Raw genomic sequence first — 21,314 nt, 5'->3', positions numbered from 1 at the left:
TACTGATTGAGACATTTCACCTCTATCCACTTCTGTTTAAAGTTGAAGTAACTGATTGTTTAATGGCTCAGTTGTTTTCACGCCTATTGTTGTTGACTATTGTATTGTTCTCCTTTTTAGTAACATTACTTGTTCAAGCGTTTTCTAACATCCCAGACAACAAATTGAGTAATTGAAGTATGCATGATTTCAGTTTATATTATATTAGGTCAATATTCAAAGCTGCATTATTGGTATCATAACAATAATTAAAAAGATAAATTAGGACATTCCTAAAAACAAATGCTAGTGTCTGTGGGGAAAAACACAAAGTGTAATATCCCACAGGGAAATGGAGCTATACACTAGCAAAGCATAGTGTATAGCTTACCACTAAAATAGTAAATCAACTCTGAAGCTGCTTGATATACCTGGCAATAAATATATGCAAATTAATTACTATCCTACACTATTGAATAACTGCAATAGAGTAATAGACCTTTGGCCTTAATTGTTTTTTTTACATATTATGAGCTAATTTGAGAAAACCCAAAAGATAAAACAATGTAACTGCTCAACTACAACTTAAACCACAGTAAGAATAAATAAATCTATGGCTATAATAACTCCAGAGTAAATGCAAAGTGAAATGCATGCTTAGCCACATCTGAAATACCACAAAGATTATACCAGACAACACACCTGGATAGCAGTTGCATCTGGCATACTGAGTCGCCGCACAAATATCTGGCTCTGCCCGCTGTGGCTGGTGACATAGCCTGAGCCCCAGGTGCCACTGTGAGGCCTTCCCGTGTTGTAGAACATGAAAGTGTCACTCCCTGATGTAGCAGTCAAGCATGTCTTATAACAGTATGTTTTGGTCAAAGACCCATTTCCTCTCACTTCAATATAATGAGGCTCCACTTTGAGGTCACGGCGCAGGGCCACGTTGATATTTTGCTGCCCTCCTCCAACCCCTCCACTTCCACCACCTCCACCTGCAGCCCTTGCTCCACCACCACCACCTGCTGAAGTTCCACCCTCTGGTACGTTCTTCTGGGAAACACAACATGGGGAACAGGAACCACTCTGGCTACAGTAGGCATGACATCGAACAATTGCAAGAACAAAGACAGTGACCAGGAATACAAAAGTTGTGGCACACAGGGCTATGATGAGGTAGAGAGTGACGGGGGAAAACATTAGTGGGCTGTCAGGCCTGACGATCTGCTTTGGGTCAGGGGTAAACTTTGAAGGAAGGTCCATCACTTGCACGTGGATAGTAATGGTTGAAGAGAGTGGTGGTGTGCCATGATCACGAACCAGGATAGTTAGAACAAAGGTAGTAGAGTTGTCTTCAATGACACGCCTGGTGGTGCGGATTTCACCAGTGTACTCATGCACCTTGAATAGGTCAAGGTCTTTGTTGGTCTGTTCCAGGGCATAAAACAGCCAAGCATTCTGTCCTGCATCACCATCCCATGCCATCACCTTGCTAACCAAATGGCCAGCTTCAGCATTTTTCATTAGTGTCTCATTGGTAGGTGGATAGACAATCCTGGGAACGTGATCGTTCTGATCCATAATGTAAACATACACTGTGACCACACGGCTGAGGGGTGGAACACCATTGTCCTGGGCTTTAATCTGAAAATGAAACTCTCGAAGCTTTTCAAAGTCAAATGAACGCAGGGCATAGGCCTCACCTGTGTTTGGTTTGATGCTGACATAGCTGGCTACAGGTATCCCATGGTTGTTATCATTGAGGACAGTATAAGTTATACGTGCATTTTCTGCATCATCGGCATCCGTGGCCTTAACAACGCAAAGTGATGCACCAGGAGCATTGTTCTCTGTAATATAGACAGTATATGAAGCCTGCTCAAAACGAGGTGGGTTATCATTAACATCTGCAACATCTACCCTGAAGCTCATTTGAGATGATAAGGGTGGTGTGCCTTCATCCACAGCACTGACTGTAACATTGTATGATGAGATGGTTTCCCGGTCTAGGAAAGCAGATGTAACTATGGTATAGTGGTTTCTAAAAGACTTAATCTTAAAAGGTAAGTGGGGCATGATTTCTAGCGACACCTGTTTGTTTTGTCCAGAATCTCGATCATTCACACTAATCAATGCCACCACCGTGTCAGCTCGTGCATCCTCCCGCACAGGACTAGAAAGGGAAGACAATACAATCTCTGGAATGTTGTCGTTGATATCCAATACTTCTACAACTACTTTACAGTGTGCTGCCACCGGGGCTGGGCCTTTGTCCATTGCTTGTATGTACATTTCATAGGAGTTAGTTTCTTCGTAGTCTAAATTATTTTTCACTCTAATCTCCCCAGTGTTTGTGTCCATAGAAAACACCTGTCTAACTCTTTCAGGTGTGTAACTACTAAAAGAGTAGAAAACTTCTCCATTTGAGCCCTCATCTGGGTCTGTTGCATTCAACCTAATCACAAGTGCCCCATGTGGAGAGTTTTCAGGCACTTTAACTTTATACGTCGAATTGTTAAACTTAGGCATATTGTCATTGGCATCAAGAATACGGACATTGATTTTGGCTGTACCAGTCCGAGGTGGGGTGCCTCCATCTATTGCCGTCAGAATAAGCTGATGAGAGGGCATCTGCTCCCGGTCAAAGGGCTTTTTGAGAATTAGCTCAATTTGCTTGTTATTGGAGGAGGGTTTAATGGAGTCCAAAGTGAGGTGGTCGTTTGGAACGAGTCTGTACTGTTTTACAGAGTTGGACCCCTCATCTGCATCCTGAGCTCCTTCGATTTTAAACCTTGTCCCGGTGAGAGCAACTTCTGATACTTCAAGCTGGTACTCATCTCTGGGGAACTGTGGTTCGTTATCATTCACGTCCAAAATCTCCACCTCTACATTGTGCACTTCCGGTGGATTCTCCAGTACCACCTCCAGGTTACGTGAACAGGTTCCACGGAACTCACAAACTGTTTCCCGGTCAATGCGGTCACTCACCACCAGCTTTCCGGTTTTGTGGTTAATTGTAAAATATCTCCTTCCACTGTCCGATGTGATTTTGATGCGTCGAGTGGAAAGTTTTTTCAGATCTAGACCCAAATCATGGACAATGTCACCAACCGGTGCCCCGTTCTCCAGCTCCTCCGGAATGGAGTAATGAAATTGTGCATTTATAAGGCCACTGAAGACGAACATCAACACACAAAAATAGCCAAATGTATTGTCCATTACTCTGGAACAGCATCGTACTAAGCCGGCCATCGCAGGCGGGCAGAATATGCAGACGGTTGGGAAAAATCTTTCTGCCTTTTCAGGTTGCTGCGGGTCCCCACCCGCTTCATCAAAAACAGGATCCGCGCATAACTCCGACCGTGCGGGGTAAACACCGCGTCTTCTCTGATACATGCATGAAGCAAAGATTTCCGACCGCGTCCATGTTTCCCTTGCAGGTCTGATTGCTGTATCTCTCCTACAAGGTTGTCTCTTTTTTTTTCTTAGCTACCGCTCTTCTCCCTCCCTCTCTATTTCTCCCTGCCTGGATGTGGTGATGCTGTCGGTGGGCAAAGAGGGAGGGAGAGCCACTCGCTCAAACATTGCTGGCAGCATCTCAGCACCTTCGATAAAACAGGAAAAAACAAACTAAATGCTTGCATTTATTGAGTTTTCAATCTAACTCAATCTATTTAACAATCTAACCGCAAAACAGAGTCGCGGACGACATCCTCGCAGCTTCATATTTAAAAGGAAAAATAAAAACTGTATCCTCTCTTTTTCTGTCAGCGCCACCGCCCTTTTTTTGCGCTGAGGAAATCTGATTTATGTGCCACCACCACCACCAGACTCCCTTGCTGAGCCTATAAACAATAACTCTGGAACAAGGGAGACCGGGCAACAAATTGAAGAGGTCTTTTAAATATGCAGGAAAAAAGAGAGTCTAAGCGTGAAATCTCACCTTAGAGATAGTGGCATGAGTCTGAGTCTATTTCATTTCTTATCTGGTCTGATTTCTGTTGACAACAATAGGGTCATACTTTCTTGAGCAACCAAAAAATGTGTAATGAATCTTCAATTGATCTACAGGGAGGCAAACATATTTTTTTTCTATAACATGCAAGTATTCTTTCTACTCCTCTCTATTCATGTATTATACAAAAATATATATTTTTTTGCTCATTAACTTCTGGTGAAAACGTTTCTCACCAAGCCACTTACAGATGTGACCCCAGTTAAAAATCTAGCAGAAAATATCAAATATGCATGTCACATGTTTACAAAGTTTGCAAACATGCACTACTGTAGAGCAGTGTTTCTCAACCGGGGGTACGTGTAGCCCTAGTGGTTCATACTAAAATATTTCATTTCTTAGGTAGTAAAATAAAATAGGAATCTGTTTAGCTTTTTGAGGACCCACATCAAAAAAAAAAAAAAAAGCTTTTATTAACCAAAAAGTTTTCTTATATGTCTCAGTTCACCTTCACCTCTGGAAATAGAACAGCCTGGGATCAGCTGTTTTTCACACTGAGCTATAGGAGCTCATCAAAGCAGCTCAGGTGTCTTGATGGAAACAAAGTAAAACTAATTAAGTCAGACTGACTATAATTTTTGTTCGCATTTTCTTCCCAATTCATCATCTTTGAATATGACTATAAGGGAGTTGCTATTTTTTATAAATGTAGGTTTATAATAGGATCTTATTTTGTATTTATTTAAATTCCTTACTAATTTCCTGGCAACATACTTATTTTGTTTTTTATTTGATATGAAAAGCATAAAACTTTGAAAAGCAAATGCAGAAATTAAAAGTTTAAGTAAAAATTGTATTTTTTTTTTCAGTTATTTTATGTTCAACTTTTGGACAATAATCAATACGTTTGACTGAGGGGGGTACTCATGGTAAGAGAAAAATGCCCCAAGGGGTACAGAAGTTAAAAAAGGTTGTGAAACACTGTTGTAGAACACAAAAGCTGTGCAACAACTATATTCCCCTCAATCAGTATTAAATAGAAAGATAAAAAAACAGGTAACTTAAAATCATGCCCAAGCTGTCAAGTACTATTGGGGTCATCTAAGGTAACTTTTGAGTTAATTTTGGTCGCTTTGTTGTAATTGTCTATATTTAAGGTAAATCAAAATCATTTAACTGCAATTCAGTGGTAATAAGCACCAACAGCAGAAGAGATGAGATGCTTAAGCACACGGATGTTCCTCATCAGGAACATAAGAGATTACATAGATTGGTTGGAATCTTTAAGATCTCCAAGCAGAAAGTGAAGAAGACAGCTTTATAGGTACTTTTTGTAAACTTGTCTAACACCAGCCTTAGAATCTTTATGTTCTTAGGACAAACACATGTATGTAGGACATATTTACACTTTACATAAAGTATCCATGCAGTTTCAATTGGAATATTTTCTATATAATTAAAATAGCATGATAAAATAGTATTAAAACATTTCTACAATTTTTTTTTCTGTCAAGACAGTGGAATTTTGAAAATTTTGTATTTTTGTAAGTACTTCTTTAAAAATTAGAAAAATGAAAATAAAAACAGAGAAATATCCAAATCCCTGAGACCATTTTGCCACAGCTAGTGTTGATTGTAGATAAGTAACTGAAACTCATATTAAACATTGTTTTCTTTAAATGTAGGCTATAGATGGCATTACAGGTCAAATTACTACATTTATATGTTACTAACTTAAGTCACAGGTGTTTCATTTACGATTCCCCCAAAAAGTATAGCACAACACTTTTCGCTGCAGTGTATTGCATGTTTAAATTCATTTACAGTATGAAATTAAAGAAGTCAAATCTACTTTAATATGAAAGGGTAAGGGGTTAAAGAAGGTAAAAATAAGCTGTTCTGCTCTCTCAGTAGTACCACAACTCTCATTTGAAGGTTTGGAATGAAGTGTCCTTGTGAAACTCTGAGTTTTTTTTTTTTTGGTTCAACAGCCACTGGGCCAAGACGATCGTCAAACCACCCACAATATTCCTTTTCTGTGGTGTTTTGCCACTCTCACCCACACTATATTTGCCCACAGTGATAACAGCGCTTGGCATCCAGAAAACACAGAGAAGACAGTGACTCACTTAGATGCGACTAACATAGTTATCTGTTATAGTCTTATATGCAGTAAAGGCTAGATGGAAAATTTGGCAATTTTTAAATGTATTGTAAATATTTTAAACAGATGTTCAATTTCATACACTTTAACACCTTTATAAAATGCAAGAGTACATTCGGTGTTACATGTATGTAGTATACTACTCATTATATCTATAATTTCATAATAAAATGATACACTGTTCACTTTTAAAGAAAATATATACACAATAAAAGCTTAGTAATGATTACATGACAGGGTTCTCAGAATGTAAATTTAACTGATTAACCTGAGTGAAAGGGATTTTTTCCCCCTCTTTGAGACCCTCGTGTGATCTTTGACAGATCACATATAAATATAGATTCCTGGTCATAACATCTGTCATATTTTCCTGGTGTGATGCATCAACTTGTGCATTTTGCTGCAATAAAAACAAAATAAAGACCTGTGACATCTATCCGGCCAACAGTAAATAAACAGCTTCTATTATAACTGACCTTTTCCTGTCTCTTTTTTATAACATCCTGTGCTTCTCTAATTCATGTATATAGCAGACTTTTGAACAGCTCCCTAATGCCTATGCCACAAGCATCCATCTGTTCCATCATTAATTGCATGCCTCTCGGCTGTAGACTAATTCTTTTTTTTTCACTCAAGGGTGCAGCAGATAATGTCATCAAAAATATTCCGTATCCAGACAGATGCCTGTCTCACTTCAGCTGATGCTAATCTCTAAAATAAGATAATTAGTTAATTGTTTCTAATATTTCATTTAAAAATTTTCCCTTTCGTTAATTCCTAAACCTCCAGAGGACAGTTGCCTGCTGTATATGTATCACTGTATAAATATGTGCTTGGTTCTGTGTGCAGTTTGGGTAAATATTGTGTAAACCACTTAAAGTGGTCAGTATGACTACATAAACTGTATAAATTGAGTCTATTCACAGTGGCGGCTGGTGAAAAATATTTTTGGTGGGGCTGATATAGCCTAGTGTATGTCTCCAACTAATCCGGAATAAGAATTCAAATAAACAATTGGACAATACATACAATTTAACAGTAATGATTTAATTTACTATATAATAACAGTAACAGTGATGATTTGGGTCACTGTGACGGGGTTCTTTGGCCTCCAAGAATCCAGGCTCAGTCGGGTTACCGGTGTTGGTGATTTATTGTGCTCAAAAACTCAAAACAGGGTGCAAAAGAAACTAAACATATACAAGATACTCTGGGCCTCAGCCTCCCTCCAGTTACCAGCAATGTAACAAAGAAACAGAAAACAAAAATTGCCGCTTTTCTTCCCACAGCCCTCATTAAATAGTTTAAGCCCCTACCCTCAGGCTCTCTTATTTCCGATTTCTTCTCATTAATCAGTTTTGTCCATATATTACCTTCACAAACAATTGATGTACAAAAAAAAATAATTTTTACAACTTAATTCTTTTACACAGATTCATTGACTTATTCAATTACACCAAACTGGGTTTGAACCCAGCAAAGACGCAGCCAGACTGAAGATGACAAGTCCCTGTAGCATAAACACGTACACACCCACACCCCCCACACACCCACACACACGGCTAACCCCACTGAAATATTAAGTGTGCACCCTCAATACGCCAGCAGGTAACCAGGAACAGCTTGTGTGTTTTAAGTTCATGGAGCTACTGGGCTCTGCGCGAGTGTATTGGTCCTCACAAACACAGTATAACAGGAATGTGTGTGTGGCGCGCAAAGTTAGAGAGGTTGTTTTAAGCGACGAGGTGGATTCGTCACAGTCACAATAACCATGACATGAAATGTTCATATCCTACAACAGGGATGTTCTTCTGGCAAACGGGTAGATAAATAAGGATCTCGCCGAATTTGGTGGAAGCTGCATCTCGTTCGTTACATTCGCCATCTTCCCTCTAATTGTCTGCACCTGCGCTTGGGTTCAGAAGCCTGTTAAAGCGCAGTATTTTCAGAGCCCCAAGACCATAAAGTTCCGAGAAGCTGATTGGCCATTAAATTCACCTAGCAATAGTACATGATTGACAGATTCTCTGCAAATGTGGGTCAGTCTGATCACAGCCCCCAGAACAGAGACGGTAGAAGTCTGTCTGTGGAAATCCACAAATTAATGACAGTAGATAGGGAAATGTAGTTTATATAATTTGTTTTGCTTATAGGTACACAGTCTAGAGAGTAAAACTGACATTTATGAGTTAATTTCTAAAAATATATTTTACGTTTCTCTCTTCTTATCAGGGAGAGAGGTGCCCCAGCGCCCCCTATGGGCCGGCCGCCACTGTCTATTCATCATTTGCTATTGCTTTTGTCACTTTCCCAAATATGCGCTAGATTTTGCTGCATGCTCAGCTGAGTCTGTTGCTGCTCTAGCAGAGGGATGGCTCAGGGGGAAATGTTTTAATGTTATAACTTATGTAAATATTTGCAGATAGATAAATATATAGAAAGTAAGTTTGAAAAAAAAGAGATGGCTATACATAAGACATGTATTTCAGATACAAAGGGGGGATCTTCTTCCATTTTCACTGTATCTGCCCAAGGATGAAAACCCCTAATATCATCAATTATGCAGTATGCCCAATAGATTAATAATGTTCTGTCCAACCTCATTAATACTGTAAGCAGCCACTCTAAAAGCCATTTATATTAGATCTCCTTGGAGCCTTTTCTGTGGAATTCCCCATTTTATTGAGTCAGAGTACAAAAGAAAATCTACAAAGTAACAAGTGATGAGTGGGCTATCATGAAGCTCGACTCCTTACGTCATTCCCTCAGTCACCACATACAAACAGAAGCAGCCATGCAAACATAAAGGGCATTTGCGCCTGTGGGTCTGTGTGCACTCACACTGGCAGTGTAGAATGCTTTCTAAGGACAGGATCATTTTGTCTGAATAAATGTCGAAAGCTAGTTTGCAGTTGTCCTCCGTGATTTTAAATGCCAGAAAACTGCCTTCTACAGCCAAGAGCTTTGATAAGCAAATTGGAACAGGGAAGTGAAGCATGCATTGCCTTTTAGTAAACAGTTATGAGAAAAGGGTAGAGAGATGTGGATTTCTTTTTTCCCCTCATCAAAGACTTGAGACGTGCCTCCAAGCCTTCAATTTGATCATGCTGCTGTCAAAGCCTGATATACAGAGACATATGACAACACTTGTACCGTAAACTTCAGATACCAAAATGGTAACAGGTATACAGATGAGGAAAAATAGCAGTGATTCATTTAAAAGATCTACCTTATTATTTGAATGCAAAAGGTGGTTCCTCCAAAGGTTTTGCAATAATAAATAATAAGTAAAATAATAAATGAGTTAACTTTATTAATTTCACACTGGAGAAATTCACTCTCTGCATTTAACCCATCCCCTTGGGGAGCAGTGGGCTGCTACTGTGCGGCACCCAGGGAGCAGTGTGAGGTTAAGGGTCTTGCTCAGGGAGCCAGAGTACAGGTTGTGGGGATCAAATCGGGTACTTGGAGCCTTCTCAAAGAGCAAGAGCACTGCTCTAACCACTAGGCCAACACCCCCTCTTTTTTCTTTTTCTAATAAATAATAAATATAATGTCCAGCTTAAATAGTTTTGACTAATGTGATCATGCCAAATAAGAAATAAATGAGTAGAATGGAAAATTGATAAATCATACCTTTGGCAATTTTGGGATCTTTAAATCAGTAGCACCAAAAACACATTACAGGAAATCTGAATGCAGCTGTGTAGCAGGAGGTATAAGTCAGAAAGAAAAAAGGTCAATGAGAACAGCTTTAAAAAGTTAATCTCTCTGTCAAAGCAGAGGCACCCTGAGCAAGAGGTGGGAGAGACAGAGAAATTGTTCCCTCTGTTGGAATAAATTGGAAGTGCAAGAATTGGACATGTGACATTTCCCTCTTATGCTCATCCAACCGGGCTTTTTTCATTAAGCCAAAGTACTAAAGCATTATCTCATCTATGACAGTGTGTGTTTAGGAGGGGGGGCTCTAAAGACGTCATTCCATGCTGGTAGTCAAGTTCTTTATCTATTCTAGGGCAGGGACTGTACTGACAAAGCTGGATTAAAAAGACAGGACACGCTGAAGAGGTGAAAATAAGGCCATACAATCCAATAAAAGAAGAAAAGCTATGTCAAGCTCTGCATTTATGAGACACCTTGTATGAATATGGTTTATTTGAGCAATATTTATTTTCATATATCAGTTTAAAATTATGCACAACTAAATATTAAAAAATTAAAATATAACACTTTAAAGGTATTTTTACCCTCCAAAACTCTGCTTGTTTTATCATACCAAGACAGTCGTGATCTTGTTGCTTTAGAAGAATTGACCCATTTGAAGTTTAACAATAACCCAAAGTCCCTTTCACTCTGGTAAATAAAGCAAGCATACAGTAAAGATGTTCAATAGGAATGTTTGTCCTAATCCCACATGCACCTTTCTTTTAGAAATAAAGGTCATCAGAGAACAAAAAGCTGCAGAAATCCGCACCCTGCGGGAGCAAACACTGGCTAAACAGCTTCTTGCATGTCCTGATCCTGCCATGAATCAAACAAATCCTCACAGCAGTACTAAAGAAAGCTATCACAAAATGCAGGCAGGCTTTGGATACTTTCCTCAGAGGAAGCCTTGGCTTTGTGTCTCTGCTGTATTGGTGAGGATGGATCCCGCGGTGTTGAGCATGACAAAGCTAATTTAATGATGGCAAAAAATATTCCAGTGCCAGAAAGCATGGATGGAGGATTGAAAGTATGGAAATTATGATAAGTGCCTCTTTTTATGTATGACCAAATGTAAGAATGTGCTTTAGGTTGTGCTCCTAATATGTTTTTCAGCATAACATCCTTGCAGCAGAGTTTTTTTTTTTTTCTCACTATCTTAAGTCCTTGGCTAAAGTCTGTGCTACTCTATTTGTGTCTTCTCATAATTTTTTAATCAGCAATCAGAACAAGCAAAGTTTTAATCTCTCTTTACCTTGTTTGTTTAATGTATTTATTTTCATCTTCAGTTAAAACTCAATCCGTTACAGGATGCTGCATACCATTAGAAAGCTTTTCTCTCTTTGTCTCTCTCTCCCTCTCCCCTAATTCATTTCTGCATCCTGTTCTATCCATGTGGTTTCCTTCCAGCTTGCATACATATGATACATGCTGGGATAGAAGTGAGAGTGGGGGAGGGTACCACTGCAGCTCCCTGGAAACGGACTGGCTCATCATTTCATTTCAGCCAAGAGACAGTCTCCATGGCAACCTAACCTCCCTTTCACACAAAGGACACACCCTTGTCAATAATGAAAAACAGGAAGTGAAACATTAGGTCACGTCAGAAGAGCAACACAGCAAAGCCAGTTCATGGAGATGCTGCACCCCCCCCACTCAAACACACATGTTTATACATAGGATGAGGACATATGTATATCATGCATTTAGCCCAGCTGTTGAGCCGATCCCTGTAAATAACTTGCAGTTAAAAGCCTCTGCTGCAGGAGACCAATCCATATGCTGCAAAGCTTTTAGCTGAGAGCTCCAGCAACCATAATGTACTAAGGAATCAATTATGTAGTTCCTCTCACAGCACAAAGGGAGACAAAGCTGGAAGATTTGATCATATGGACAACCAGCAGCCTATAGACTGCTTTATGCTGAAATGCAGATATATCAGCACTCAATATAATGAGGCTTTCTCTAATGTAAAAACAGGATTTTCAGAAGCACCTAGAATTGATGCCTGTATATAAAAAAAAAGAGCCTCCTCTCCTGCTGCCCTTTAAAACGCCGGTTTAGCTTTGATTGACATTGGGATGTGTCCAGCCCCGCCCAGCTGCAGAGTCAAACAGGAGGGAGAGCTGGGCCGAACTGAGCTGATACCTCGATCGGAACAGAAGCTCTCTCCTGCCGCTACTGCAAAGGGTAGCGGAAAATTACCTCCCCTCCCCCACTTTCTACCTCAAACACTGAGAGCATGCCGCAGCATACAGCTCACCAGCTGAATCAGACAGAGAAGCAGTTCCAGACATTGCTGTGGAGCTTGCGTATAAACAAGATTGTGCACCAACTGTATCAGACTAAAAAGCTGCACAGCAAATACAAGTTCAGTCAGATGGCGACTAGCGTGTTGTCGTGCTTAAATCTCTCGCTGACCCACTTAAATGATGCTGAGAGCCTCAGAGTCATAGATCGCAATAGTCACGGTGTGTGTGAGAGGAAACAGCAACGATTCAATATTCCCCCCAACAAATAAACTATATGACAGAGGTTTGACAGATTACGACACGCTTTTTGCCCTGAACCACTCCCTGAAATGAGGTCATATCATCGAAACAGTGTGCCACTGAGCCTCAATGGCAGAGACATGTAGAAAAAAATATTGCACGAAGAGCCTCAGTACCAAAACCCACTTGGTTTGACGCGGAGGTTTGTTTTGTGAATACATTAAGGCTAGTAATGAAAACATATCAAATCAGGTTTACAGCGCTCCACAGCTGATAGGTTGCATGTCTACAGAAATAGAGTTAATTTCCTGTTAGCTCCTTCAGCTGCTCCCCTTCTCCAAGAGGGACTGTGAAAGTGGGGGAGGGGAGAAAGTCAGCGGCATGGAGGATATGCGAGAGAAAAGGAGCGCCTGTGAATTGGATGAATCAGTCCTTACTAACAAACAGTGCTTTAAGATTTTCAGGTATATATTGTTAAAGAACAATAGATACAAAAAAGTAACCTATTAAAACGAGACTGGTGGGCAAAAATACACATAAAAATGCAGTCTTAAAAATCTATATAAGTGCATCATATGATTAAAAAGGTAAACAGCTACAGATATATAGTGCTGTGGTAAGTAGCAGCCACAGGATATGAAGACTGATACTCTGTTTAGATGTGAGTTTAAAGTAAAAATTAAACAAAAAATGCAACAGCAACCGGATGAGAAAATCTACAAGAGAACAAAAATGAAACAGCTCTAACAAACAGTAACTGCAAACCTAAACCTGCAAAAATGTGCTTGGCACTATTTGAGACAGAGTGGAAAATAACATTTCTCACCTAGTTCAACTTATTTACTCTCTTTATATAAAGTCATAGGCACCTTCAGTTTATGCTAAATTGATTTATATCTCACATAGTAATAATATATCTTAAATAAAGCTTAAGTTCTTATTACTTAAAAAGGAAAATGCAAAAGTATTATTTTTGGAATATCTTGTATGCTTAGTTACAGAAAAAATACACACCTTACAGAAATGGTGCTGTCACATTTTTTTTCAGTAATGCATTAAAGCAAAATCTTCAAATATCTTAATATATTGCAATTTTATTTTCAGGAAATCACTCCCCTTTTTTTCAAAACCAGACTCTCTATTGTAACATTAGATGGTTGTGCATTAGACCTTGTGAGATAAGACATAAGGGAGGAAGAAGTTGGAATCAAGTCCAGAAACTTCCAATTGCAAGGTGACAAATTTATATTTATTAGCAAGACCAAAAGATAGTAGTTTATATATATTTATATATATATCCAGAAGAGCGCAGTCCTAGGAACAGCTAAGATACTGCGCAAAACCCTCAAACTCCCAGGCCTCTGGTAGAGGACCCGAGCTTGAGGATGACACATACCACCCCACGAGGTGTGAGAAAACAGTTTATATATATATATATATATATATATATATATATATATATATATATATATATATATATATATATATATATATATATATATATATATATATATTCTTTTTGCTTCCCTTTTTGCAACAGTGGGTGTCAAGAGGTTAATAGCACTACTTTAGCATTTAATTGATGAACAGAAACCACCAATATTATTTAAATATGAAATGAAAGAAGCACAGGTATAACCGAGAGGATGAATACAGAGATAAGTTAAGTAAGAAGCCCAGCTAAAACAACCGCAATCCTTTACTCTGTAACCCCAGCTCTGCACCATTTACATCAGTAGCTGTTCAGATTCAATATGCATCTAAATACCAGATAAAATAGCGCATAAAGCATGAAAATAAAGTACATCACACTCACCAGAGATGCTGATATTTTATAAACAAAATCCACTGTTTTGTCTTTGTGCAGGAAGTCTTAGTATCTCCATTTAGTAACAGCCATTAAGGCCAGAAAACTTTTAGATCTAAAGTGCAGATCGTCCATTGCTTGGATGTAAATGTTTTGCTCTAACTGACCAATCAGAGGACAGAAAATGGTCACGTAAGGGTGGGCCCTGTAGTTGGCCCATGTGGGCAAATCTGAAATCTGATTGGTAGAAGAAAACGTTCCTCATGAATATTAAGTTCAGAGCAACTAGCAGAGCTGATTCTGAAGGCTCTTTGCAGATTTGATTAACATTGCAACACACAGAGGCTGATATCTGATTGGACTAAAAATGTAGCAACAACATTAAAGTTATGAAAGCATGTCAGCCAAGAGAAACGTTACAAAATTAAGAGAATGGATTATTTGGAATGGATTAATACAATTGAAGGGAATAAAGTTAAAGTTTAGGTTGTGAATGTAGGTTAGTGTTTCTGATTGATCTTAGGCATGCAGTGAAGGCCTCAAAGGCCCTCAGAGCCCACCACTGCCTAAACCTAACCTAAATTCAATTCATACCTTAGTTCCGAACCTAACCTCCTGCCCAAGAATAGAACACTTCTGAATGGGGACCAGCTGTTCATCCCCACAAGTCCCTCAATGTCCCCAAAATGTAGCATATTCCTGGGAAATTGTCTCCATCAGGTGACAAATACATGCCCACACTAACATACACACATATACTCACATACACACACATATATAAGCATACTTATATATGTAAATATAAAATGTTAGAATTTCAGGCAGGGCACCGCGTAAACAGGTAAGTATTATAGATCCAAAATCAACTGTTGCAAAGAACAAAACCTTGATTGTTATTATTATATAACATTAAAGCTGAATGATATATCTGTGTAATATATATTTCATTGCTTAAATTATTGTATTTCAAGTCAAAGCCATCCAAGTATGAGAAATGTGAGAAACAATCCCAGTAAATCCCAGACATTGTAGGTAGCAAATATTCAGCAATACTTGGGGCTGCCACCTATGACAGAAGTGAGTAAAGAGGTTATGATGCATTCATAATAACGTCTACAGTTTTTTGCAGATTCTTTAAGGTTTCTTACAGGATTTCATGTATTTAGCTTAGTGTCCCTGTCCTTTCTGCCAGTGTCCCAACACCATGACATATCTTACTCGGATGTCAGAAATAACAGATGATATGTCATAACATCAAGATCAACATTTCATGCGCTAAGAAAATATCTCCTTCAGTTAAAAAAAATATTGGTTTGCAGTTACTATCTTTTGGTCTTGCTAATAAATATTAAACTTTTACAACAAGACTATTTTTACTTTATAATCTTTAGACAATGACTATTAGGTGTTAAGCTCCTAATTCTCAAATTGGGCTGTTAGCAAGCAGTTCAGATTGGTGAGTTAAATGATAATCATTAGATGGTTATCAGAGAAGTTAAGATCAGGAAGGAACTAAATCATTAATAATATCTTTTGGATTTTTTCCTTAATTGTCAAACTGCTTTTTATAGCAAGCAGAAACTAGAAGATACTTTTCCTCTTTGACCGTGAGGGACTAGGAGATGGATGGATGGATGAATGGACGGACAAATGAATGGATGGACACATGTCAATAATACGAGCTTTTGAATCGAGTCATGAGTTATCTTTGTATCTGAAAACAGCAGTTTCTGTCTAACATATTAAGCTTATTATTGTTGTAGCTAGAGTATATTCAATAGCTGTACATGTAGACATACTTTGCTGTGAAACGTTTCTGTTTGTGTTACACTTGTGCTCTATTAAGAAATTTGATTGGCTTATTTCCTTGATTATTATATTTTTGTAAACAGGAATTTCGTGAGCAGGCACATCAACTACAGATCTGTGCTATAATTTGTTAAAGAACTCAGCAATACATTACTATTCTAAGAAGTCTAGATCTGGCTAATTTCAGCACTAAGGACAGCGCCAGAAAGGAACACAGTCAGTGATGGGGCTGACTGAAATAGTACAGTGAATATTCTTTAACAGAAGGGACTGATTGTAACATGAGTCTTACCTTTTCTGTGTTTGGTAAAGTCTGTGTTCTTGTAAAAGTGTCTCCTCCATTAATACTTATCAGTTCAGCATCTACAGGTGGAAACGGTGCGGGAAAAACCACTACATCACTCTTCAGCGTGTCTGAGCTGAAACACACGTCATACTGCTGAGAAGCTTTAGAGTAAGACCAGCTCCCGTCAGGGTGGGTGGTGATCATGGGGGCGCCATACTTGCTGAAAGTTCCATCTGTCCTGTGGCATCTGACAGCTATTAAACTGATCAGACTCAGCAGAAAAATCACAGACACTGACACTATGGCGATCAACAGGTACAAGTTCAACTCCGAGAAGCTGTCGTCCTTAATAGGCACATGTCTGAACTGAGTCTGGATGTCAGCCGTGTTTTCAACCACCACTACCTCAATAGACACAGTAACTGACAGGGAAGGTTCTCCATTATCAGAAACCAGAACCAGCAAATTATGAGTTTTCAGGTCATTGTCGCTCATTCTCCTCTTAGTCCTGATTTCCCCCGTACTGGTTCCAATTCTGAAAAGGTTGCTTCCTTTGGGTTCTGACAGGTGATAAGAAAGCAGCGCATTGTATCCAGAGTCTGCGTCCACAGCCCTGATCTTTGCTACAAAGTATCCTGCTTCAGCAGAATATGGAATTGTCTCACTGTTAACAGATCCATGTTCAGAATAAGGAGCTAGAATGCTTGGATTGTTATCGTTTTCATCGAGAATTAATACATTAACTGTCGCAGTGCTGCTAAGAGGAGGAACACCGCAGTCTGTGGCTTGAACTTTAAATTGAAAGCTTTTTACCTCCTCATAGTTGAAAGACTGCAGACTGATTATATCTCCAGTGTCTGCTTTAACGCTAATCATTGACCCTATATCGCTGTTCATTTGATTATTGCTGTTACCAATTACAGAAAACACTACCTTTGCATTCTCATCTAAATCAGGGTCATTTACAGTTAAGGTATACACTACATTATCTATTGGTCCGTTCTCTTTGACAAAAATATGTATAACTGGTTCCTTAAAAAGTGGTGCGTTGTCATTGACATCTGATACATGGACCGTAATAACGCTAGTACTGGAGAGAGGTGGAAGCCCTTCGTCTGTGGCAGTTATTGTTATATTATATTCAGAGGCTTTTTCTCTGTCAAGCATACCATCCACCACTAAGGAGTAATGATTTTTATAAGTGTTCTTGATTTTAAAAGGAGTAGAATTAACTATTTTAACCTGAATTACTCCATTTTTATCCGCGTCTGGATCCTTCACTGTTAAAAGTCCAACCATTGTGTCAAATGGTGCATCTTCCCTCACCAGGTTCACTAATGATGTAACTGATATTTCTGGTGGATTGTCATTTATGTCAGAAATTTCAATTAGTACTTTACAATGAGAGGCTCTTGAATTCGATCCTTTGTCTTTTGCTTGGACTCTAAGTTCAACAGCATTGTTCCTCTCGTGATCCAACTCGTCTTTAATAGTTATATCTCCTGTTATTTCGTTAATATGGAACTTACTGACATCGTTTTCATCATCTTGGTTTATTATAGAATATTGTATTTCTCCATTTAATCCTTCGTCTAAATCTCGAGCATGAACAGATATCACAGTTGTGCCTGGTGGTGTGTTTTCTGGCACTCTGACTTTGTACAGAGGTTTGTCAAATGCTGGAATATTATCATTAACATCTTCCACATTAATAGTTATGAGTAATGTCCCTGATTTAGCAGGTTTACCCCCATCTATAGCTGTCAGAGTTAACTTTATAACTGGCTTTGTTTCTCGATCTAGAGGTTTCTGCAAAACTATTTCAGGGGTCGAGTTTGGATCGCCTGCATTTTGTACGTCCAGCGTGAAAAAATCATTGTGGCTGAGTTTATAAGCCTTAATTGCGTTACCACCAACGTCTGCGTCAAAAGCCTTCGGAAGAGCATTTTTTTCTCCGGAAAAAGCAGACTCAGACACGTTCAAAACAATCTCGGGTATCCTAAAATACGGTGTGTTGTCATTTATATCCACGATTTTAATCTCAAAGCGATAGAGATTGAGCGGAGCGTTCACAATGGCTTCCATTTCCAGGGAGCATTTGACTTTACGACCACACAGCTCCTCTCGATCTATCCTCCCCTTCACAAGTAGTGCTCCAGTCTTAATGTTCACTTCAAAATAGCTCTTATGAGGTCCCGAAATTTGAAAATGTCTTTTTTCTAATTCTTGTACATCTAACTGCAGATCCTTTGCCAGATTTCCAACAGTTGTTCCAGGACTCGACTCCTCCGTGACGGAATATACAATCTGTCCCGCTGCGAACATCAGTATATGCAATACAAAAAATATATAAATCCAAACCAGAGCAGTCCTTTCCCGACGCATTATGTCCATGCCCGACAAAAAACAACAAATCAACTAAAAATATAATTCCAGGGCTTTTATATCTTGGTCACTGTATATAATTAGAGCCCTTCCGTGGCGCAGACGTTCTTTACTGCTACGCAAACAAAGAGTCTCCTGCCCTTTTTTAAGGGAGGAGCGTTGCATGAGAATAAAAAATTGTAAAATCTCTCAAAGTTGGTGGTGACATCTTGTGGCGATTAGAAATATAATATATTTCAAATTATTATGATTTTAAATTATTAATTCATCTTGATTAAAAAAAAATACACTGATTTTCTAAATCTTTAAATTGACACTTTCCTCTGAGATATAGAAAGGGAGAAAAAACGCCGTTTAGAAAATGTTAGTGGTTATATGCTGGATGAAAAAAACAGGTATCAAGAATAAAGAACGGGATACGGAACAGCATTCATTTTGAAACAACATTTTGAAAAAAAAATAATTTCTTCCTTAAGGCTCAAAGGAGTAATATTATGAATAACAAATTAAAAATATTTATTTTTTATCAAGGGGATAATCGGGTAGTTGTTTGAACAATATTCTCTGAATAGACCGTTGTAATATGGGGAATACGTAATTAAATTACAGTTCTGTATTTCTTACCTTTTCTTTGTTTGGTAAAGTCTGTGTTCTAGTAAAAGTATCTCCTCCATTAATACTGATCAGTTCAGCGTCTACAGGTGGAAACGGAGCGGGGAAAACCACTACATCACTCTTCAGTGTGTCTGAGCTGAAACACACGTCATATTGCTGAGTAGCTTTAGAGTAAGACCAGCTCCCGTCAGGGTGGGTGGTGATCATGGGGGCGCTGTATCTTCCAAAACTGTTGTCTGTTCTATGGCATCTGACAGCTATTAGACTGATGAGACTGAGCAGAAATATGACAGACACTGACACGATGGCGATCAGCAGATACAAGTTCAAATCAGAGAAGTTGTCGTTCTTCAAGGGCACATGTCTGAACTGAGTCTGGACATCAGCGGTATTTTCAACCACGACCACCTCCATAGAAACAGTAGCTGACAGTGAAGGTTCTCCATTATCAGCAACCTGTACTACCAAGGGGTGGGTTTTAAGGTCATTGTCACTCATTTTCCTTTTAGTTCTTATTTCCCCGGTGCTGGTTCCGATCCTGAACAGGTTGTTTTCTTTAGGCTCAGACAGGTGATACGAAAGCAGCGCATTGTATCCAGAATCTGCGTCCACAGCCCTGATCTTTGCTACAAAGTACCCTGCTTCAGCAGTATAAGGGATGGTCTCACTGTTAACGGAGCCATGCTCAGAATACGGAGCTAGAATCGTCGGATTATTATCATTTTCATCGACGATTAATACATTAGCAGTCACGTTGCTACTTAGCGGAGGAACCCCAGAGTCATTTGCTCGAACTTTAAACTGAAATGTTTTTATCTCTTCATAGTTAAAAGTTTGGAGACAGATTAGATCCCCTGTTTGATCATTTATGTTTAGAACTGAGGTTATAGGAATATTTTTTGAAAAGTTACCAGATAATGAATAGATTACTTTTGCATTATCTGCTTCGTCGGGGTCATGTGCTGTTATAACTGCAATAGTAGCTCCAACAGCAGTATTCTCTTTTATATAAACATTTATCACGGACTCAGAGAAAAGGGGGGCATTATCATTAACATCGGAAATTTGAACGTGAATAACAGTACTACTAGAGAGAGGTGGGTTTCCCTCATCCACAGCTGAAATGGTTGCGTTATAGTAAGAAACACTTTCTCTGTCAAGCGGCCCATCTACTATTAATGAATAATAATTTTTATAGTTTAGCTTAAGCTTCAAGGGAACCAAACCAACGACTTTAGCACTGGTGAGACCATTTTTTCCACTATCTCTGTCAGTCACAGTCACCAGGGCAACAACTGTTCCCTTGTCCGCATCTTCTTTAACTGGACTCATAACGGATGTTACTACAATCTCTGGTATGTTGTCATTTACATCAATCACTTCAACTAAAATTTTACCGTGCGCACTCCGTGAAGGTGTTCCTTTATCTCTTGCTTGTATGCGGATATCATAGGCTGAATTAATTTCATAGTCTATCTTTCCAATCACAATTATTTCCCCCGTTTCTGGGTTTATTGAGAAAAAAGCACCTGGATTGAAATTTCCTCGCTGAATAAATGAATATTCTATTTCACCGTTTAGTCCCTCGTCTGAATCGGCAGCACTAACAGTGAGAACGGGAGATTGAGACGGGGTATTTTCAAGGACCTTAGCCTTATACAAAGACTGACTAAATATCGGATTGTTGTCATTTACATCCAATACATTTACAGTGATGGTTAATGTCCCTGACTTGGCAGGTTTGCCCCCATCAAAAGCTGTTAAAATCAAGCGAATAGCTGCTTTCTTCTCCCTGTCTAAAGATTTTTGCAGGACTAACTCAGCAGACTCACTTTGCTGCCCTCCACTTTGTACATCAAGTGAGAAACATTCATTTGGACTAAGCTTATAGCCTTTTACCGCGTTACTCCCCTTGTCTGCGTCGTTTGCCATGGGTAATAAATATCTTTCCCCGGTAAAAGAAGATTCTGAGACGTTCAAAGTAATTTCCTTTTCACGAAATGATGGCGCATTATCGTTTATATCAGTAATTTGAATCTCTATGCGATAAAGATGCACCGGATTGCTCAACATGGCTTCTATATTAAGGGCACATTTCGCTGTGTTTGGACAAAGCT

General features: G+C 39.0%; 1 protein-coding gene across 28 annotated transcripts in view; it reads right to left on the bottom strand.

Annotated features, from left to right (window-relative positions):
* The window catches only part of LOC119794321 (protocadherin alpha-C2-like), a 210,777-nt gene that overhangs the window by 17,816 nt on the left and 171,647 nt on the right, over positions 1 to 21,314 (bottom strand). Inside the window, exon 1 of one of the 28 annotated variants that reach the window (XM_038301814.1) lies at positions 16,204 to 18,722. The exons of 26 other annotated variants lie outside the window; for them this stretch is intronic. In XM_038301814.1, coding sequence (XP_038157742.1) covers positions 16,204 to 18,591 — 2,388 coding nt within the window. In that variant the 5' untranslated portion in view covers positions 18,592 to 18,722. Of the gene's footprint in view, positions 1 to 681; positions 3,695 to 16,203; positions 18,723 to 21,314 lie in introns of those variants that run through there. One more of the 28 variants, XM_038301809.1, reaches the window with a different exon arrangement.

Source organism: Cyprinodon tularosa, unplaced genomic scaffold (assembly GCF_016077235.1).
Source record: "Cyprinodon tularosa strain WSP-4 unplaced genomic scaffold, ASM1607723v1 ctg476, whole genome shotgun sequence".
NCBI classification, from domain to species: Eukaryota; Metazoa; Chordata; class Actinopteri; order Cyprinodontiformes; family Cyprinodontidae; genus Cyprinodon; species Cyprinodon tularosa.
Note: the sequence above shows the minus strand (reverse complement) of the source record. Positions and strands in the feature narration are given on the sequence as shown.